This window comes from Octopus bimaculoides, chromosome 18 (assembly GCF_001194135.2).
Source record: "Octopus bimaculoides isolate UCB-OBI-ISO-001 chromosome 18, ASM119413v2, whole genome shotgun sequence".
Taxonomy (NCBI): Eukaryota; Metazoa; Mollusca; class Cephalopoda; order Octopoda; family Octopodidae; genus Octopus; species Octopus bimaculoides.
Window position 1 is genome coordinate 17729710 of NC_068998.1, and position 22629 is coordinate 17752338.

General features: G+C 34.5%; 1 protein-coding gene across 3 annotated transcripts in view; it reads right to left on the bottom strand.

Moving 5' to 3' along the window:
* LOC106875469 (kinesin-like protein KIF23) overlaps positions 1-22629 on the bottom strand; it is a 59164-nt gene that overhangs the window by 17325 nt on the left and 19210 nt on the right. For 2 of the 3 annotated variants that reach the window (XM_014923627.2, XM_014923625.2), the window contains exons 6-18: positions 22060-22196; positions 21048-21163; positions 19952-20119; positions 19516-19628; positions 18438-18559; positions 18230-18247; positions 14892-14994; positions 12178-12257; positions 9405-9524; positions 7690-7825; positions 5551-5627; positions 3763-3865; positions 1620-1816 (exon numbers count right to left, since the gene is read on the bottom strand). In XM_014923627.2, coding sequence (XP_014779113.1) covers positions 1620-1816; positions 3763-3865; positions 5551-5627; positions 7690-7825; positions 9405-9524; positions 12178-12257; positions 14892-14994; positions 18230-18247; positions 18438-18559; positions 19516-19628; positions 19952-20119; positions 21048-21163; positions 22060-22196 — 1490 coding nt within the window. The remainder of the gene's footprint in view (positions 1-1619; positions 1817-3762; positions 3866-5550; positions 5628-7689; positions 7826-9404; positions 9525-12177; positions 12258-14891; positions 14995-18229; positions 18248-18437; positions 18560-19515; positions 19629-19951; positions 20120-21047; positions 21164-22059; positions 22197-22629) is intronic. The other variant, XM_014923626.2, reaches the window with a different exon arrangement.

The following is a 22629-nucleotide window of genomic DNA, read 5'->3' on the forward strand; positions in this document are numbered from 1 at the left end:
ATATATATATATATATATATATATATATATATATATAATACAAAATGGGACAAGAACGCAAAACATCCAGACAGTTAGATGATACAAGAAAGGGACAACAAAACATCCAGATAGAAGATAAAAAGAAAACAAGGACAGGTCATTCGGAGTTTTCTATATATATAGTAGCTGCTTTCTCATATATGAGCAAAGCCATTGTTAGAATGAATCACTGAATAGGTTGACTTTATAGGTTGACCATAACCTGGTTAGTGAGCTTGGTAGGCAGAAACTGTGTGGAAGTTCCTCATGTATGTGCGCACACACACGCATGTATACGTGTGTGTGCACGAGTGCTTTTCCCCAAAACTGCTAGACTAATGATGTTGGTTTCTTTACAACCCTGTAATTTAGTGGTTTGACAGAAGACATCAACAGAATAAGTACCAGACTTTAAAAAATGAGTGAGATGAAACACTGGAACTTAATCTTTAGTTGGTTGAATATGTTGCATAAGAGAAATAGTAATAGAATGTACACATATTCAATCCTAATTAAACAAATCAGAACTGGATGGAACAAGTGCTATAAGAAGCTGAAGTGAAAATTAAAAGAAAAAACTGCAGATCGACAGCAAAAACTAATATCAGCAAGGAGTTGGAAAATCCATTTAAAAATACAATGTGTCAGAGTTCATAAGAAGCATAGTGGCAGGAAAAAAATTTTAAATGTACAGAACAAAATTAGAAGGAAATTGAGTGAGTGCAGTGTACTTTCTCAGTTGAAATGATATCTGGAGACAGTGACTACAGAGAATACAATAATGTAGCAATAAAATAGTGGAGGGGAGTGGAGTGAGCATTTCAAATGGTAAAGAGTGCTGGAATCTAGAGTTAATGCTAAAGAAATCTCTGTAATGATATTTATGCCATGGACAGGTTATTCCTCAAAAAAGTTAACTGGCATAAGCATAGCTCTGTACTAAGACATTTGCTTCTCAATCACAGTTTCAGGTTCGGTCCCATTGTGTGGCACCTTGAGCGAGTGTTTTCTTTTATAGCTTTAAGCCAACTAAAGCTTTATAAATGGATTTGGTAGATGGAAACTGAAAGCAGCCTGTCATGTGTGTCCATTGGTTGATAACTGATGTTGGTTTAAGTCCCTGTAACTTAGCAGTCTGGTAAAAGAGACTGATAGAATAAGTATCAGGCTTTAAATAACAAGTACTGGTATCAATTTGTTCGACTAAACCCTTCAAGGTGGTGCCCCAGCATGACTACAGTCCAATGACTGAAACAGGTAAAAGAATATAATACATGAACATACGTTTGGTTCGCAAGAAATTGAAGAATGATAAAAACTGAATTTAATTGTTCTGATGACAATCAAATTAACTAATAGCATTAGCTCCTTCCCTAGCATTACTCAAGACTTAAATTGTGATTAAGTGCAGAAAGTAGGCCTGAACAGATATTATGTAAGAAGCACATATAGTATTTTGAAATTCAATAAATTTTAAATATATGAAATTGAGATTGGTAATGTTCATTGTCCTACACTGCAATGAGATTGGTAATGTTCATTATCCTACACTGCTTGGCCTCTCCCTGTTTTGTAAAAGACAATAAATCTTCACTTACTTGTCGTTCAGAGCTTCTTAATTTTGAACTTAAGGCTCTTAATTCTTGCTGAAGCTCTTTCAGTTCTTTGTTTATATTTAGATTGTCTTGTTTCAAATTTGAGTTTTCTCTGCGAAGATTAAAAACTTCTTTTTCAAGAACTGGGAGGTAGGAATTCTCTTTCTCTACTTTTAGCAAAAGTGAACGGAAATCATCACCTATTAGAAAAAAAAAAATGGATGGTAATGTCAGTGTATATATACATCGGAGTGTAAGTGATTTGAGAGAAAAACTGGGTATACAGGCATCAGATGTAATATGCACGAGAGAAGATTGCACTGGTATGGTCATGTAATGTGTATGGATAAGGACAGCCGCATCAAGAAGTTCTGATCTCTAATTGTGGAGAAAGATGTGGAAGGGGTAGACACAGGAAGATGTGGGACAAAATGATGAGACAAAATCTTAAGACGTTGGACCTCACAGAGGGGATGACAAGTGACCGAGACTTCTAGCGATTTGCTGTGCTAGAAAAGACAAGTCAAGCTAAGTAAAATCGTTGTTGTCTTTGCTACAGGTATGTCTCCTACACCCTCTTCAGCAGAGCGATTCTAATCTTGCAGGTTTGTGAGTGCTGGTGCCACATAAAAGGTACCTGCTGGCGTCATGTGAAAGTGCCCATGCTGTTGCTGCATAAAAGCACTCTGTACATGCTGTAAAGTGGTTGGTGTCAGGAAAGGCATCCCGTCACAGAAACCATGCCAAAACAGGCATGGAGCTCAGGTAGCTTTTCAGCTCGCCAGCTCCTGTCAAACAGTCCAATCCATGCCAGCATGGAAAACAGACATAACATGATTTTAATAAGCAATTTTCATTATAAAAACATTTATTTCATTTTTAAGCTTGCCTTGTCATGCTAAATATCACCCAATATGACAATGCAAATCAAAATTAAAACTGAAGAAAAAAAAATCAGAATTATTATACCATTAAATTTAACATCCTGGTAAATTTACAGGAATTTGAAAAACAAAGAAAGAAAATCATTATTAACATCATTATTTTGAGTTCCTAGATGAATTTATTTTTCAGACTTCTGAGGTTCAAAAGTGAATGTCCTAGCCTAAGGCTTCTATAATCTTAGAACTATATCATTTCAGTTGGGTTGCCTTAACCAAAACTCTTCTCTACAAATGTTCCCATCTTCCATGACATTTTTTAGGTCTTTTACTAGAACTCAACATCACAAGAGAGTTGATCAATGTATGTCATTGTGTCATCTGACAAGAATTCTCATGGCTTGGGATCTACAAAAGCAGCTCACTCACTAATTCATCTTTACTTTGATAACAATGATTAGCATATCTTGTCTTCAGCTCTTGAATGATTAATATGTTGGGGATATCTCCATAAAATGCTTTTCCTTGCATGTTGATTCCATGCTTTAACCAGAACAGCCAAATCAACTTGTTTAGCAGTACACCTCAGAAGAACATCAAACATTTCGCTTATCTCAGAAGTGGTATCTCATCCACCAAAGGAAGATGTATCAATCTACATAGCAAAAGCATGGAGTGCACTGGACAAATTAAGAATAATTTGGAAGTCTACACAGCCAGACCAACCTTAGCACTACTCACCATCAACCACTAAATATACTCAATTTCCTATAGAAATTATTTTGACATATTTAAACAAGATTATAACTTCTACTGAATTTTAATTTTACTTCATGCTGGGCCTCACTGAGGAAATAAGGACTGGGAGTTGTGGCAATTTGCTGTACTTAAGATGCATCAAGGATTGTGGTTTTCCTACCATTAATTTAACATGTAATAAATACACGTAAATAAACTGGGATTTAAAGTATCAATCAACATAGTTATCTAATGGAATTTAAAGTATAAGTCAACATAGTTATATAATAAAGCTGTTGGAGAAATAAGAATGGATTACATGATGTTAATACACCCCACTCGGAATTTTTTTTTTTTTTTTTTTACTAAATTGCTTTTTATCCATTTTTTTAGCCACGACACTAATGTTGTAGAAACTACAACACTAGTAGCACCATGCAACAATTTTATCATTACAATATTGTGTAAAAACATGCATATACAATAGTAGACATCCATAGCAGTTTGATCAAACAGAAAGTACATACATTTTTGTTGAGCAACTTCAATACATCTTTGTCTTTTTTCAAGTCGAATCCCCAAAAATCTGTGTAATTCTTTCAAAGTTGAATCATCAGATGGATGGACTAGCTGAATTAACCAAAAACAGAAACAAGGATGAGAGAGACAGAGTGAGAGGGAAGTGGGAGAGTAAAAATAAAATAAAACCAGCTTAGCAATAGTAGAAAGCATTCTGTAAAGAGACTAAGATACCAGAATGTTTGATCATAAAAAAAAGCACAGTAATAAGTTTGGAAAACTATAAGTGTTCTGAAGCCAAAACTTGAACCATCTGCAAAACTGAAAATTCAACAGTGTCATTATCAAAGCCCTAAATCTCATCATCACTAATGTTGGTGTCATTGTCTTCAAAGGTTCCAATGTCTTCAGCAACATCTAGTGTATTACAAATTTCACATTTTTTTAAAAGCCTTCAAAATTTCAGTTCTTACAGTTTCCCAAGATTTCTTCACCGATTCGTACATCTGTGGAATGGTGGAATATTTCACTCTTCCTGCTGGTGCGAGGTCAGACTGAATTCTACATCGGTCTGCTCCATGTTCTCACAAGCAATTTTTAAATGATTTATCTTTTACTCATTTCAGTCACTGGATTGCAATCATGCTGGGACGCCACCTTGAAGGGTTTTAGTTGAATGAATTAACCTCAACAGTTATTTTTGGCAAAATTATGCTTTAACCCCTCATAACAATTTTTATTTTTTGGAATTTTCAGAAAATTTTGCAAATATGCATTCTACAAATATTTCTTTTTTAAAAATCACAGTTTAAAATATGGACAGTCCAAATTTTTTGCTTAAATACCAGCAATAGATCAAATGTATTTATGGGGAGAAAGATAAAGAAAACAACAATATGTCACAGTGACAGTGCTAGCATGGGTTGGACGATTTGACTGAAGACTGGTGAAACCAGATGGCTACACCAGGCTCCAATCTGATTTGGCAGAGTTTCTACAGCTGGATGCCCTACCTAACGCCAACCACTCATGTGTGTGCATATAAATATGCACACACAATGGGTTTTTTCCGGTCTCCATTTACCAAATCCACTCAGAAGGCTTTGGTTGGCCCAAAGCTATAGACGACGCTTGTTGATATGACTCATAAAAAAGTTGCAAGTGACACATCAGAAGGTAACTGCCCAAGGTTCCACAAAATGGGATCAAACACAAACAACATAGTTGTGTAGCCATAGAGCTTCCCTACAATTATGCTGAAACTAATTTTCCTTCACATGTGACACTAATACTTTGAGGAAAAGACATGAATGTCACTATTATTTACGTGACTGTGTGGTAAGAAGCTGGCTTCCTAAACACATGGTTCCTGGTTCAGTCCCACTGTGTGGCAACTTGGGCCGGACAAAGCCTTGTGAATGGATTTAATAGATAGAAAGAAGCCCATCATGTATGTGTGTGTGAGTGTGTGTCCATCACTGCTTGACAACTAGTGTTGGTGTGTTTATGTCCCCCGTAACTTGGCAGTTCAGCAAAAGAGACCAATAGAATAAGCAGGCTTAGAGAATAAGTCCTGAGGTTGATTCGGCCGACTAAAACCCTTCAAGGCGGTGCTACAGCATGGCTGCAATCAAATAGATAAAACAAGTAAAAGAATATACGTCTGAATGAGAAACCATAAAAACTACACCAATATATTCTCTCAGAGATTCTATGTTGGTGCCACAGCCTGTGGCACACCAAAGTAAATTTAGAGCACAAAATGTTTAAGAAACATTTTGAAGACAAACAATTACCTCCATGTTTGGAAATTGTGGTCCCAGGTCATACAGTGGCACAGGAACTGTGGTAGAATGGCTACTAGTCGTACCATCTGAAATTTAAAAGAAAGCAAAAAAAAAGCTTATTTAGGTTTTATTTTTCTTTTGAATGTTCTACAATGAAAAGATACAACAGTTCCCATCAAATTTCTCCCATGAGGAAAAATTCCAGTAAGCTTATATCAGACCTACTAAATACAAATAAATCTTACATCATTTATTGTTGCTAAGAAAACAGGTATGCTCAATAGCCAGAGTAACTGCAAAAATAGAATATAATCAATAACCATAGTAATAGAAAAATCTTTTCCTATTTAATGTAGTTTATATCTGGTTGTAAACTTATATACATCAATTTGCCAAAAGTTATTAAATAAGACATTAATTAATAGCCAGTCACAGTCCTGTGGTTTGTCAGATCCTGTCAAACTGTCCAACCAATGAAAGCCCAGAAAATGGGCATTAAATAATAATGATGATGCTGGTGGTGATGGTGAAAACAATGTTGATGATGATGACGATGTTGATGAAAGTGATGTTGACAATGAGGACGACGATGATTGAAACCAGCCTCTGACTTTAGAGAAGTTGTAATAGAGAGGGAAAAAAAAAGTCAGCCATGAACCTTGTTGCATCATCATCATAATTTAATATCCTCCTTGAATAATAATGATGAAGCAAGATTCATGACCGACTATTTTTTTACCTTCATTACAATTTCTCTGAAGTCTTAATAGTCATCATTATTATCATTTAACATCAGCTTCCCATACTGGCATGGGTTGGACGATTTGACAGCATCTGACAAATTGCTAAATAGCATTTAACTGTTTAGCATTCAGTTTACTGTCAAATATAATGCTTATTTATTCACCTTATTTTTAATTAATCATGCATTATCTCGTAGCTTTGAGGTTTCAATGAAGTAATTATATATTTTTAGAATGACATTGCATGGTAGGTGTGAGAGGCCAAATTTGGCCAGTTTGAGCATGGAACAAGCAAAATATTTTGGGCCTGATATGGCCCGTTTGAATACTAAAGGGTTAATAACTTTTAACAAACATACAACCAGATATGTAGTAGTAAATAAATGTCACTTGAGATTTAGCTTTATAGACTGACTGGCTTACTTATAGGAAAGGAATTTATTACTGAGTATTTAGTGTAAACAGATAGAACAACCAAGATTTTAAAAGTACTACAAATGATGAGTGGTTGCCATTAAGAACACCAGTGAATGAAATCTATGGATGTTTCAGACATAAAGAAAGTAGTATCTATTTTGATGATTGTGATGAAAGAATACTCACTAGACTAAAAAGTGAGTGGGAAATGTTCAGAAAGGTTGTTATCTCTATTGGCAAGCAAACAAAGATTTTACTCTGAGCAGAAAGCATAGAGCTGTATAAAATGTAAGGAGTGTGATGTTACATGGCAGTGAGAAGGATCAAGAGTCGAACATGATCTGTTGGTTGTGCAACATCTAGTGGGATTCAAAAGGGTAAATGTACTGAGAAAGTAGCCAAGAGATGCAGTTTCACGTAAGGGTATGTAATACAAGTGGGCAAAGTGTGCAAGGTCAGAAAGTAACATCACTATAAGCTGACAAATGATACAAGTTCACCAACATGTAATGTCCTTTAGCAGAAATTCTAAGTCAGCACATTCAGTAACTTGGGGATGATTTTATTATTTGGAGAACCACACTAACACTACATTTCACTGAATACCTGCTTTTTTTTTTTTTTTTTTTTTTTGTTGGTTTGTTAACATCTCCATTACTTAGTGGTTCAGCCAAAAAAGGGGAATAAGACATAAAAATCACCAGATTTAAAATAAGGAGTTAATTTGATTGACTAATCACTTTAAGACAGTGCCAATATATGGCTGCAGTCCAATGACTGAAATGAATAACAGAATAAAAACACCCACCGCAGACTGTAGAGCAATTGGTATCAGGAAGGACATTCAGCTGCAGAAACCAAGTCAAATCAGATAGGAACCTGATGCAGCTCTCCTCCTTCCCAGCTCTGGTCAAACCATCTCACCCATACCAGCATGGAAAACGGATGTTAAAGAATGATGATGAATGAAGCACCAATTCATATTTACCTGAACCAGTATCACTTCGAAACTCCTCAAGATTTGGATAGAGTTTACCATTGGGAGTTTCTGGTACTTCCTGAAAACGACCTTCTATTCTTTGAATAGTTACTTCTTGTGTGATTTCAGCAAATTTCATAACATGCTGCAAGGGGACAAAGAGAGGGGGGAAAATTAAAATAAATATGTGATAAACTAGCATCAAGATGTCTTAGAGTCCCACAACAATTAAAATGTTGATTCAATGGATAAGAAAATATTTAACACTGTGCATCTCCCTCTTGCATCCCATCCCTCCACCATACTTCACATCATCTGACCCACTCCTATTCCCCCCCCCTCCTACATGATATTCACTACTGACCACATCACCCATGTTCACCATTCATATTCATCCCCATCTTTATCCCCCTGTCACTCTCCCAAACTTACCTACCCATTCACCCTTTTCACTCTTCTAACTTAAAAATACACCCTGACAGCTCTTCACCACCACCATCTTCCTTTTTTTTTCCAACTAGGACAGACATGCATCTCCTCTACAGCAAGACACCTGCTCCTGTCCCACCATCATAAATTAATATCTCATCACCTGGCACAAAAACCACCTTCCTCAATGCTACACTCCCTCATTTGAAGTGGGTCTTGTCTTGCAAGTCCCATGGTGACCGCACTAGCAATGCTGGAGTGTAAAAAGCACCCAATACATTCAGTGAAGTGGTTGATGCTACAAGGGGCATCCAGCCATAGTAACCATGTCAAACAAAACATTGGAGCTTGAGATAGTCTTCTGGCTTGTTGGCTCATGTCGAACTGTCCTAACCCATGCCAGCTTCAAAAGAATGGATGTTAACCCTTTAGTATTCAAATTATTCTGTCAAATGCATTGCTTATATAGTCATATTATTTTGAATTAATCATACATTACCTTGTAGATTTAAGGCTTTGATGATATGATTGTTTAGGTTTAAAATGACATTGTAGAGTAGATATGAGAGGTATGATCTGGCCAGTTTGAGCATAAAACAGGTAGAATACTTTGGCCAGGTATGGCCAGTTTAAATGCTAAAGGGTTAACCAATGAAGATGAATTTGCATAACTTATGAAATACATGTGAAAGTAAGTAAGAAACAAAATTAGCCAGCAAAGTAAACTTTTTTTGTGTTTTTTCTAAACAATAAGCTGCTTTCAAAAACATCATTGGACAAAGGGATTTTATAGACACAGATGTCAAGAAACATGTTGATTTAATGTTTAAAGGGCCAGACATAAAGTATCCAAATAAGCCCTTTCATTATTTTATAATATACTATAACATAATATAATATGATGTCCTGGTGATCATGAAACATAGTATGATATAACTACGATATATTACATCGAGCATGACAAAAACTGAAATCAAAGTAAACTACTCAGAGTTTGTACTGGCAACAAAAAATAATCTTATTGCCACGAGGAGTAGGAAATATACATTTCAGGCTCTTGGCTTTCATCAACTCTTTTGTTTTCTTGAAAGAGTTATTGAATTACTTGACAGACTCTTTTTTGTCTGTGTCTAACGTTTGTCTCTAACTAGCCAGGCACATGTAGGTCAAAACACATCACAGTATGGCAACTTTGCTTCTGGTGTCTTAACCATTTATCTACTGTGCCACTTGGCATTTCATCAAATAATGAAGTATTTATCATGATATTTTAAAATCAGCTCTAAGAAACAAACCAAAGTTTCTCCAACTTCATTGGCAGCAGGATTAACACAAACAACCATTCTGATCTTGCCGTCACCTTCTAAGTAGCTCTTGAAGAGGTGAGTTAGTTTGGAATCACGATATGGTACAATCTGTTTAAAAATAAAGTAAAAAAAAAAAAGAAAGAAAGAAAGAAAGAAAGCAGGTTAAATGTTGTGAACAATGAATTTTAACAGAATTTAGAATGACAGAAGCAGACAGAGAAAAGAAAGAAACTGAAGAGAAAGCTGGAGCAGTGAAACAAAGAGAAAAAAAAGGAGGAGTAATAAAGAAGATAGCAAGAGAATAAGAGATAACTGAAATGTGATCCATTTCATTATCCTGTATTTCTATGAAGTAAACAAGTTATTTAAGAACAGAAATAATATTTCCAGTACAGCTAGCCATCATTAATGATAAAGTATGGTTTGGTAACGTACCATGCTTTTGCTAATTGTTTTAGCTGCCTGTATAGCCTATATGGGCTATGAAAAAAATACAGCTGCTACACAAGAATGTTAAGAATGGCTTTGAATGTTAGGTGGGGAGCTCATTTAACCAACAAGTATTGGGTCATCCCATAAATAATGCGTTTTTTTCAATTCCATGAACTAAAAGTCGAAGGGGGACAGGATGAACTATCTGCATCAACTTGCTATAAAAGCAGGTAATAATTTTGCATTGCATTTATTATTAGAGCAAGTTTTGAAAAGTGCAGTTCAATTTTAATAGTTGTCTTTTCAAAGCTATAATGGAAGTGACAAAGGAGCATATTGGGCATATTTTGCTTTATGAGCTCAATAACGGCAACGATGCAATGGAAAGTGCAAGGAATATTAATGCAGTATATGGGGATCGGACAATAAGCATAAGCCAGTGTCAATGAGGTTCCAGAAATTCTGAGCCAGAAACTATAGCCTAGAAGACAGGCCACATCCTGGAAGATCTGCGGAGCTCAATGAGGATGTCCTGCAAACCCTAGTGGAACAAAATCCGATCTTAACTGTGAAACTAGCAGAGAAGCTTGGATTTGGTCATTCAACCATTCATTGACACCTGCATGCCATCGGAAAAGTCAGCAAATTGGGCCAATATGTTCCTCACAAACTCTCCAAGTCTAATTGCACAGAGAGAGTGAATATGTGCTCTTCTTTGCTGTCACATCTCACAAATGAACCTTTTTTGGACTGAATAGTGACTGCTGATGAGAAATGGGTTCTCTATAAAAATTTCAAGCGCTAAAGACAGTGGGTAGGGAAAGGAGAAACATTGGCACCCCAGGCTAAAGAAGGTCTTCACCCACATAAGGTGTCGTTATCTATTTAGTAGGACGTGAAAGGTTTAGTCCATTTTGAACTTTTAAACTGAAACCAAACAATAATAAAGGAGATCTACTGTGAGCAGCTTGAGTGGCTTAAGTCAGCACAAGAAGAAAAACGACCATCTTTGGTTTCAAGATGAAAGGTGTTCTATCAGGATAATGCTCGACTACATACAGCAAGGATGACATTCCAAAGGCTGGAACAGCTTGAATGGGAAACAATGCCCCACTCACCATATTCGCCGGACATCGCCCCATCTAGTTATCATCTATTCTGCAGTCTTCAAAATCATTTGGATAGAAAAATATGAATTCTGTAGACGAGGTCAGAACAGTACTGGAGGAGTATTTTTCGTCAAAAACAAGTGAGTTTTGGAAGAGGGGCCTTACAAGTCTACCAGATAGATGAAAGAGCATTGTAGAAAATGAAAGAGAGTATATCTTAGATGAAAAAAGAACTTTGGTTATCTTAATTTTGAAAAATAAAAGAAGTATAGAAAAAACTGCATTATTTATGGGATGACCCAATAGCTTTATCAAGATCTACAGAGTGACTGAGAAGATTCAGCAGAGAAGAATGACAACTGCTGGTCATTGCATCAGGCATCCAGAAGAATGTGTGTCAACTGGTCTTATAGCAGTCAGTTGAAGGGTAAGCAGTCAATAGGGTAAGAAAATGTCTAACCTATGTGAACAACTTGCTTCAGCGTGTGTGTGTGTGTGTGTGTGTGTGTGTGTGTGTGTTTATAGAAGTATGAAGCGATGAGTCGAGTTATGTCCCTTCACATCAACTTTAATTAGGCTGTTAATAAAATAAATATCATCCATTTCCTCTGCCTGAGAAAGCTATGGGAGTAAAATCCTCAGCTACATCCTTCATAGGGTCCTACAGAAACAATTGTGATTAAAGTTTCCTACTGGAAACCTAAGCATGACCAACCTCCCTCCAAGCTACACACCATGTCAATCTCGAAAAGTGCATGACCACATGCCTCAGGATATAGTATGGAGGAGGTGCAGAGTTTGAGATTAGTGAAATCCCTACAGATGTTTGTGTTTGAGTAAAAGGAGCTAAGTTAAAACCTTTTTAAAAAATGGGTGTCAGATTTCAGGTGTATTGTCACCTCTCCTTTTCATACCTTTTATGAAATGGACAAACATGCACAGCTGTTATGGAAAGGGTATCACAATTGGTGGGTGTAGGATCAGTTAGCTGATATTTGCAGATAACATGGTGCTACTTGGCTCATCAGAAGGTGATCTCCAGCATGCACTGAATGGGTTTGCTGGAGAGAATGGCAAGGCAGGAATAAAATAGATACCAACAGACTAAAGTAAGTGTCATGTTCAACTACAGCCCTTGATGGTGGTGCCCCAGCATGGTCATAACCCAATGACTAAAACTAGTAAAAAAAAGAAAAATAGAGAGAAATAATTCTACATACCCTACTTGATCCAAATTTCTGATTTTCACGGAGAATATCAATACAATTTCTTAGTGTCATGAGTGTGTTGTTGATATTAGCTGAAAATCAAAGAAAACATCATCAAAACAATTATTTAACATTGGTTATTTCAACAATTATACATCATGTATGGACGGACACATAGTAAAATATGTGAGCACAGATGAGTGTGCATGAGTTAAACTCTAACAAGTATAACTATGCACAAAGGCAGGCAGACCCACAATCAAAAGAACTATGTTAAGATAAAAATTATATCATATGCCAGTGCCATGTAAAAAGCACTCATGTCAGTGTCACATTAAAAGCACACAGCACACTCCTGTGAAGTGGTTGGCATAAGGAAGGGAATCCAGCCATAGAAACCAAACCAAATCAGACTGGAACTTGGTGCAGCTCTCCAGCAGCCATCTCTGGTTAAACCTTCCAACCCATGCCAGCATGGAAAACAGATGTTAAAGAATGATGATGATGATGATATCACTTACATCCCGTAGGTATGCAAACTTTCCAAGAACAAATATAGTTTCAATTCTGAAATTTATGTTGAGGATTTATTAGACTTGCATGGTAATATACTTGTATTTCCTTGTTGTAAGTTACGACTTAAAATTCATCAACAGCCTGGCTAGAAGAGGTTGTTGTTGATCTGTCTGGACGCTCAGAGTGGTGATAAATATTTTTAACCTTGCTAGAATGGTAAACCTGCAGCAGATACCCCATTTATTATAACATTTGCTACAAAAACTATCACAGACAGAACTACTTTGTATAAGAATCAGCTCCACTTCCATAAGTGTTTAAGATGAAATTAACAAAATACTGAACTTACAAGAAAAAGAGAAATACTGATTTAAAATTTTGGCACAAGGCCAACAATTTCAGGGAGGTGGAATCAAATTGATTACACTGACTGCAGTGTTCAACTGGTACTTATTTCATCAACCGAGAAAGGATGAAAGGTGAAGTCAACCTAGGTGGAATTTGAACCGAGAACACGATGATGGATGAAATGCCACAAAGCATTTTACCCTGTGAGCTAATCATTCTGCCAGCTTGCTGGCTTAACAAAGGAGAAATATTAAGAAACATAAGTGTATTTTGTTTTTCTAAAGTGGAAGAAATTAAGGATCAAGTCATGATGAAGTCCAGCAATTAGGAAGGAATACAGTCACATTTTCTATTCTAAAATCTGACATCTAAATTTCACTAGTCTTATTTTCAACTTTTGTATAAATCTTTCAAGCTAGTACAGTCAAAACAGTTATGAAAGTGTTGACATCTGCACCAGAAGTTTTCACTTTATGTATTTTGGTTTGTTAATACACAGCCTCTGAGAAGCTCCAATTATTTTTTATTTCAAATTTCCACTTCTAACCCTATTCTTTTAAAGCCATCTGTCTGAGATCACCCCTAGTTTTATGGTAAAAAGTTTGTGTTTTCTAGATATCTAAATTAAATTCTTCAATCAAAATTTCATCTTAATTTATATTCCAAACACCTACTTGGTCATGACTAAACTCTTTGACACAAATACATTGCATTTCAACAGTAATAAAAGAGTTAAATATTTGAGTCTCTTATTTCGACAATTCACTTTTACCAAAAAAGGACTCCCAAATATGGCCTAATTTGTCTGAAAAACAATTCAAGTTAATAATAGGACAGTGATTTTGGGTTTTAATCTTTAACTTATTGCAAGTAAGTTATATTCCTTTTGATAACAAGGGCTACAAAAGGAATATCATTCCTTTTTGCTTTTAGACACAAAAATCACTGTTGATAAAGAATATATCCAAAAACAAAGGAGTAGTACTGGAATAAATAAGTGTTCTCTGGATAAATTTTAGGGATAGCTGTGTGGTGAGAAGCTTGCTTCTCAACTACATGGTTCCAGGTTCAATCCCACTGTGTGGTACCTTGAGCAATTGTCCTCTACTATATAGCCTCAGGCCGACTGAAACCTTGTGAGTGGGTTTAGTTGACTGAAACTGTAAAAAGCCTGTCATATGTATACATACGTACGTACATATGTATGTATATTTATGTCTGTTTGTCCCCCCCATCACCATTTGATAACTGGTGTTGGTTGGTGTATTTACACCCCTGTAACCTAGCGGTTCAGCAAAAGAGACCAATAGAATAAGTACTAGGCTTAAAAAATAAGTCCTGTAGTCAATTTGTTCAACTAAAACTCTTCAAGGCTCCAGCATGGTCACAGTCAAATGACTGAAACAAGTAAAAGAAAAGAATAAACCAGTGTATTATAAGTTAAAAATCCAAAATTCACCTTTAACATTTGAACTGGCCATGTCAGGCCCAAATATTCTACATGTTTCATGTTCAAACTAACCAAATGTAGCCTCTCACACCTATCATACAATGTCATTCTAAAAATATATCACCGGTTGGCGTTAGGAAGGGCATCCAGCTGTAGAAACTCTGCCAAATTTAGATTGGAGCCTGGTGTTGCCATCCGGTTTCACCAGTCCTCAGTCAAATCGTCCAACCCATGCTAGCATGGAAAGCGGACGTTAAACGATGATGATGATGATGATAATGATTATGATTGAAATCTTGAAGCTACAAGATAATGCGTGATTAATTCAAACCAATTTGAACAAACAAGAATCACGCTTGCCAGAATAATCTGAATGCTAAAAGTTAAATAAATGAAACATAAGACAACTTACATGCTTCTCTGAGTTGTTCACCCATATTTTTGGTGCGTACAGTACGTTCACTACCAGCCAAATCAACTAAAGATAGTTGTCCTATACAAATTGAATTTGCTTCCTATTACAGAAAAAAGGTCACTTTGGTTATTAAAGCAGTATAAAATACATATGATCATGGGTCAGTTTACTTATATCAAAATGCTCACTACTGAAAGATCAGTTCAACAAGGCCTTCTTTTTCTTTTAGAGTAAACTATGAGGTATGTACTAGTCTTTAGAATTACATATAGTTATGTTGACACAGTGTCAGTTAGTCCAAGGGTTTTCAAACTGTGGTCCGCAAGGACAAGACAGGGGGTCCATGGACAGCAAATACTTTTTATGGGCAATTTGATTTTATATATGTTCTTTTAATCGAAATCTTTTAATTGACAATAAACCTATTTTGTTAAATACTGTTAAATAAATAAATGTAAAAATATGTTATTTTAAGCAAATATTTATGTATAAATTTCATAAGCGTTTATAAGGGTTAGGGTTAGGGTAAAGCCTGAAATATAAAGGGGTCCGCAAGTTAAAAAGTTTGAAAACCCGAGTTAGTCAACTAGCTGTAAAGCTCTAAGACTTAATCCTTAAAGCAATGTTGCAACATATATCTATATATATACATGCACACACAAATGAGCACATAGGTGTAACAAGGTGGAAAAAATAGTACTTGAATATTAAATGTTAATTAGTTTATTTTATTGAAATTGAAAAGATTTCAGACTGTTCCTCAGAGTTTCACATAAACAATGAATCAGTCACAAGTGTGCCCACAACTGTCTGAGGATCAATCACAAGAAACTCTGAGTAACAGTTTGTGATCACTTTTCAGTTTCAATAAAATACTATATATATATTTACATGCATACATACATTCATGCATACATATATTCACACACAAAAACCAAGACACCTCTTACTGGTTCACTACCTAAGCATAATTTTTTTTTTAATTTTAAACAGGTGATTTTTCTCCAAATATACCAGCAAGAAAATCAATGTAGCTAACTGGTCAGGGTTGTTTTCCCAGCTTAGTTTGCACATAGATATAGGTTCCACCAATCTCACTGTCTAAATATATTCCATAAAGACAATATCCTAAATGGTTTTGTCACTCTTTTCATCTGTCTTATTTATACCCAAATATATATCAACTCAAATGAGTTCTTAAATGTTCAAGGAGTTCTTAAATACCATAGAAGTTCTAGGAATGGGAGATGTAAATTCAATACTTTAAGATATAATATCAATTGTGATAAACATTTTGTTTCAGCCAATTAGATCACTAGAAATAATGCATCAAGTCAATATGTCATGCTCAAAATGAAAACTTAAACATACATGTAATTTTTTTTAAAATTCAAATATTGTGATACATTAGACTAACAGGAAAACAAAATGTATATTTAATGATATTTAATGAGCAAAGATCTTATCAGCAGAAATAAATATAACATCCACACAGAGATATTAATTAATTGTAGAGACACCATATTTCAATATGCATAATGAAATACGGAGTCCCTACAAGTAATATGTATGTACCAGCTGTCAGGAACGTATTTAGTATGTAAAATTAATATATCCAATAATGTTACACTTCTATATTTAGTAGCTATTTAAACAACAAGTTCATGGATGATAAATGGGTTGGATGTAGTACTGAAGAAGGAGCAAGAACTCCTAAAACATGTATATACACCAATTACCAATTTTTTTATCTTTGATCACATTGTTTACATTTGACATATTCAGATATTAATATGTTGCAACAAATAAGTGCTGGTTATAATTTCTATAGATAATCTGTAAAGAAAACCTTAAGAAACAAACAGGTATAGAGAGTTTTATAGTTTTTACAATAAACGGGATTTTTTTTTTAACTACTGTAGCTTCACTTCAAATATATCTTCAAGAAATTAAAACAAAAGCTACTGTCTTTTAAAGCAGGCTTAACTGATATATCAAAAGAAAGCAACAAGCATTTTGATGCAAAAAATAACTAAAATCAAGAAAAGTACAAAACCCTGCAAAATGCTTTATTAATAAATCAAAAATAGCCAATAAATCAACCAAAGCAACTAACAGGTTGGGTTTTCTTTCTTTTTTTTTTTCCCCCCCAACATTTGCAAGTCAAGTATTAATACATTTAATTTATATTTCTTCTTGTTCATTTTTAACTATTCTTTTAAACTGACGAAATGCCACAACAGCAGGTAGCAGGGAAGGTGTTTTCTAGTTAGATCAGCCACAAAAATATAAAGGGTGATAGGAAAACAGAAGTGGAAGGATTAGAAGGAAAGGCAAGTTAAATACCGTATTTACTTGAGTACAATACAATCTCAAACATAATGCGACTTCCACTTTTTGTAGATAAAAAATTGGTTATATATTTTATCTTCTTATATACCTGTGACCTCTGACAAGGTTATTTAAGAACCCAACCTAATATCACTGTGATTTTAAAACACATAAAGCACAAATGTCAAAAGTGGCATGGTTTCAGCTTTTTCTAAATCTTTTAAATTAAAATAGTCACTTTTAAACACTAGTGAGTATAACCATATGGCACCAGTGTACTAAAAGAATTAACAATTACCACTGAATGTATTTGCTATTCATATAGTGTTTCATAGCAACAAGCAATGATATATATACATTAGTGATTAGATGTCTCAGAGCTAATGCTTTCAGTGTCTTTGTCTCCACAAGTTTGTCATTATGGATTTTTTTTTGTTTTTTCATTACACTGGTGTAAATTTATATTCAATTTTAATCTTGATTTTTTGTTTTAATTAAATTTCTTGCATTATACATGAGTAAATACGGTATTACTGTTATTGATTTCTTGGATAAAATATGGTGTAGAAATCAGTCATGCCATTACATTACCAAAACTTTGTATTCATGTGAATATCACAAATTTATATTTCATCTCACTTATAAAGGCTTCATGCTTATGATATTTTCCTTATAAAGTTATCTACAGATGTAGTATCTACAGATGTGAGAGTTTGATACAATTTTTTTTTTAACTAGTACATTAGCATTAAGATAAAGATAGAAGGCTAAAAACAAAAGTCTGAAAATAGTTCTACATATCTTAACAATATACTTTAACATCACAGGATTTTCAGGGCAATAAAGAAAAAGGAGAAACAGTGTGCAAAATATTCAACTTCCGCATGACAAAATTTGAAAGGTTATAAGAAGGGAAAAAAAAAAGACTGGTAATGAGCCATGCAAAGAAGAGACCCAAGCAGCCAGAGAACTAAGAATGTTTATGTATTAATAAATTTGCTTACCACTCCATCAATGCCAACCTAGACAAAAAGAGTAAACTTAAATTTGTGAGGCATAATTTAGAGATGACAATGTTTGATTGAGTTACTACAAATCAAAGTTGTGCAGTGGATTGGAGAGTAAACATGTCAGTTATTTGAGAACATTGCAAATAAACTTTACTCTAAAAATTGGTCACTTAACAGAATATTTTAGAGAATTAAAACTTACATGCATTACTTCTTCTCCGCTCTGATCCACTGGGCCTTGTACAATACGAATATTGAAAACACTGTGGCTGCGACTAGAAGATTCGTTTAAAGCAGTTCGAGCAACCCTCCGTCGATTCTGACCTAGTGTCAGTAAAAAAGTTAAGACATTAAAATGTTCTGAGGTATTTTATTCTAAATCAAGCATTTAAAAACATTTTTTCTTTCAACACTTCTTTTTAAACACCATCAAAACAGTAGAAAGTAAACAGACAAAAAAAATCATCACATATACAACTTTCACTACAACAAGAAGATTCATTTAAAGCAGTCTGAGAAAACTCTGTCAATTTTGATCTAGTGTTAGTAAGGCATTTTATTTTTAAATCAAGCATTTAAAAACATTTTTTCCCCTCTTTTATCACTACTTATTAAACACTACTGAATCTAGCCATCAAATCAGCACAAAGTAAACAAACAGCAAAAAATATCACATATACAACCCAAACAAAAGCTAACCTCCTTCACAACTAAATAGTAAAACAATTATAAAACAAAAACTCACAAGAAACATATCCAGATATTATATTTTATATAAATATGAACTACAAGATTACAGTATTTCTTCACCAACAGATCAACTATTCCTACCAAAACAGACAAAAATTGTAACTATAAGAAATAGTTAGAATTTGAAAGATAACAAATTGCTGAAATAGTGAAAAAGAGGGAGACTCTTTAACCCTTTAGCATTTAAACAAGCCATATCTGCTTCCAGTATTCAACCTGCTTTATGTTCAAACTGGCCAGATCTGACCTCTCACACCAACCATACAATGTCATTCTAAAAATAAACAATCACATCACTGAAATTTCAACACAACAAGAAAATGCAGGGTTATAATCAAAATAATCTGAATAAATAAGCATTACATTTGATGGAATTCAAATGCAAAAGGGTTAAAGCTAGAAGTAGCTGCAATTGGATTTCACTCCCACCACTTGAAATAATATAAACATTTTTTAACGTAGGCTATTTCTTGTGGTGAATATTCATTTTCTCTCTCTCTCCTTCTTTTGCAAAATCTTCATATACTGACCTTGGTAGATGACATTAAAAGCCTCATCAGGATTTTTCACTTCAACTTCTTTGCACTCATGAATATACATCATTTTACTACAATCTTCTCGAATTGTTTTAGTTTGCTGGGCCCTGAAATGAAAATAAAGACAACACTTCTTGTGTTAGGTTTTACATTTTAGGTAAGATGCATTACTTACCTCTAGTATAATACTCATCAGCAGTAAAGAAATATCAATACAATAGAGTATTCACTGTTTCAGTCAACTGAAATAGCCACTTGCTTCATGGCCAAACTACCACAATCCAATGAAGCGCTGCATGGCAGAGAGTCAAGACTAAGGATTCATGTTTAGATACACAACAAATCCAATAGCTTCACAGAACTCGGAGTTACTAATATACATACTATAAGTGTTGAACACTTTTATAGAATACTGAGACAGACTACTTACTTGTATCCAATGATAGGATCAGAGGTCAGCTCTTCCAACAAATCATACACTGCATTATTATAAACCTCAACGTATGACACAAACACAGCATACAAGAACTGATTGCTGACACCTTCCACTCTGGTTTTATCTTGTAGACGAGGATTTTTCAAGAACTCACACCTGTCTCTATAATAGGAAAATTTAAAAAAAGAAAACAAGGTCACATGAACACATCAACAAGGATATACTGGTACAGTTGTAAAAAAAAAAAAAAAAAAAAAAAAAAAAAAAAAAAGAAAAGACAGTGGCAGGTTCACATCTCCTGTAACAGTGATTTGGCAACAGAAACAGGCTGAATAGGCATCAGGCATAAAAGTAAGCACAGGGGTTGATTCATTTAACTAAAATTCTTCTAGGTAGTGCTCCAGTTTGGCCGCAGCCAAATGAAACAAGTAAAAGAATACTACTTAGGTGCATGCATGGCTGTGCAGTTAAGAAACACACTTTGCAACCAGGTGATTTCAGGTTCAGTCCCAGTGTGCAGTACCTTGGGCGTCTTCTATTATAGTCCTGGGCTGACCAATGTCGTGTGAGTGAAACTTGTAGACAGAAACTGCATGGATCCCAGCCGCGTGCACGCATGCATGTGTGAAAGGTAGAGTCACCATAGTAACTACCAACAAAACTTTCATTATATAACAGTCTACTGTTGACTGACTGTGCCAAAGGTAGAGACTCTGAAAACCAGTGCATTCCAGACAGAGTTTAGCAGCACAGCCAAGAAGAGAGAAGACAATGGGGAAAGGACTTTGACAAGGAATGTTGTCTATCATGAAGTTATCTTACAAGATATTGCTCAATGAATATACTTATTCTGTAGAATATGAAACAAAAAGTATTTTAAATAAATGTTATTGCTTAACAGTATTCAAACTATTATTAATATTCAGAGAAAGTCAATCTGAACATTACTGGAACAATTTACGAAGAAATGTGGATGATTAACAAATATTTTTACAGATGGTGTAGCAGCAGATAATCTAGTATACCATAAAAAGTAAATTTTAAAGAAATTTGATATAAAATAACCAATAGAATAACAATTTGTTTTTACTTTTTTGGTGTCTTTGGAACAACAGAAGGGCATGGCATGATGTCAGCTTGGAGTTTTGCCATAGCATCAGCTTCACTTTGAACTCTAAAACCATTTTGATTATTTGGCTCAAAAACCTGTTGGTTAAAGAAAATGTATATATACACACACAGGAAATCAAAAGAGATTTCTTAAAACCAAGCAACCTAAAGAAATGCTAGCTTCCCAAAAGTAACTGAACTGAATCAATCCTTCAAGAAAAAAAAAAGAGACATACTAAGATAAATGGGATGGTTTACATTAGGAAATCCTATTAAAAGTGTGCCGTATTTGATGGCACAATAAAAAGGTGCACCTCAATTTCAGCAGCAATATATACAAGAAAAACAGTTTTTAGTGCATTAAATCATGTGATATAGGCCCAAATCTGCATAAAAGACTCAGGGTTACATTTTTGAGAAATTGTTTGGGAAAAAAAAAATGCATCAGCTATGCTAAGTTATATGACAAATCAGACTGAAATAAACCTAAATGAATTTACAAATCTTAAATCTAAAACATTATAAAATAAGAGCATTAGAATATTTACAAATTCTTCTGTAACTAGTTAAAAAAGAAGTAGAATGTGAAAAAAAAAAATTTTTTTATTCATTAATTTACCAATGTAATGTCTTTAACCCTTTAGCATTTAAACCAGCCATACCTGGCCAAAATACTCTGCCTGTTTTATGCTCAAACTGTCCAGATCAGGCCTCTCATATCTTTACTCTATAATGTCATATTAAAACTAAACAATCACATCATTGAAATCTTGAAGCTATGAAATATTGCATGACGAAGTCAAAGCAACATGAATAACTAAGCATTGTATTTTACAATGCGAATAAATAAGCGTTACATTTGACAGAGTTATCTGTATGCCAAAGGGTTAAGCTTCAATACCTCAATACCTATGCAAAATAAACTAAAATAAAATTAATTGAAAACGAAAACAATTAAAACAAAAAAGGAATGAAATACAAAATTTTCTTACATATTTTTTTGCCTGATGATTTTCAATTGTGTTAAAAATGACATCAAGACACCTCGGCAATATACCTTGGTCAACTGGGTTACCAGTCATTGTGTACGTTTTACCAGAGCCAGTTACACCATAGGTGAATAGTAGAGCTGACAAACAGATCAAAAACCAAATCTCTTAGATTTTCATGTAATGCATTTATTTTTATTATCATCTACTATAATAATACATTTGTGTTTTTATTATCATCTACTATAATAATACATTTGTGTTTTTCTCCGTCACAACATATGAATGAGAAAGGAAGGGGTGGTAGATGAATAAGGAACGAAGGGGTGATGGCAAACTAGTAGTGAGAGCACGTCAACTTTGTGTGAGTATATGTGTACGTAAAAGGGAGCTATGTAAATATTTGTATGTGTGTGCGTGTGTGTATTTAATGGAAGTGGGATGGTGAACATTCAACACAAAGAAAAATCAAACAGTTTCAATTCTGTGAGAATATGTGTATGTGTGTGCGTGTACAAGGGAAGTAAGTAAAATGTTGAGGAAAAAAAAATTAGATTGACTTGAGAGCATGTC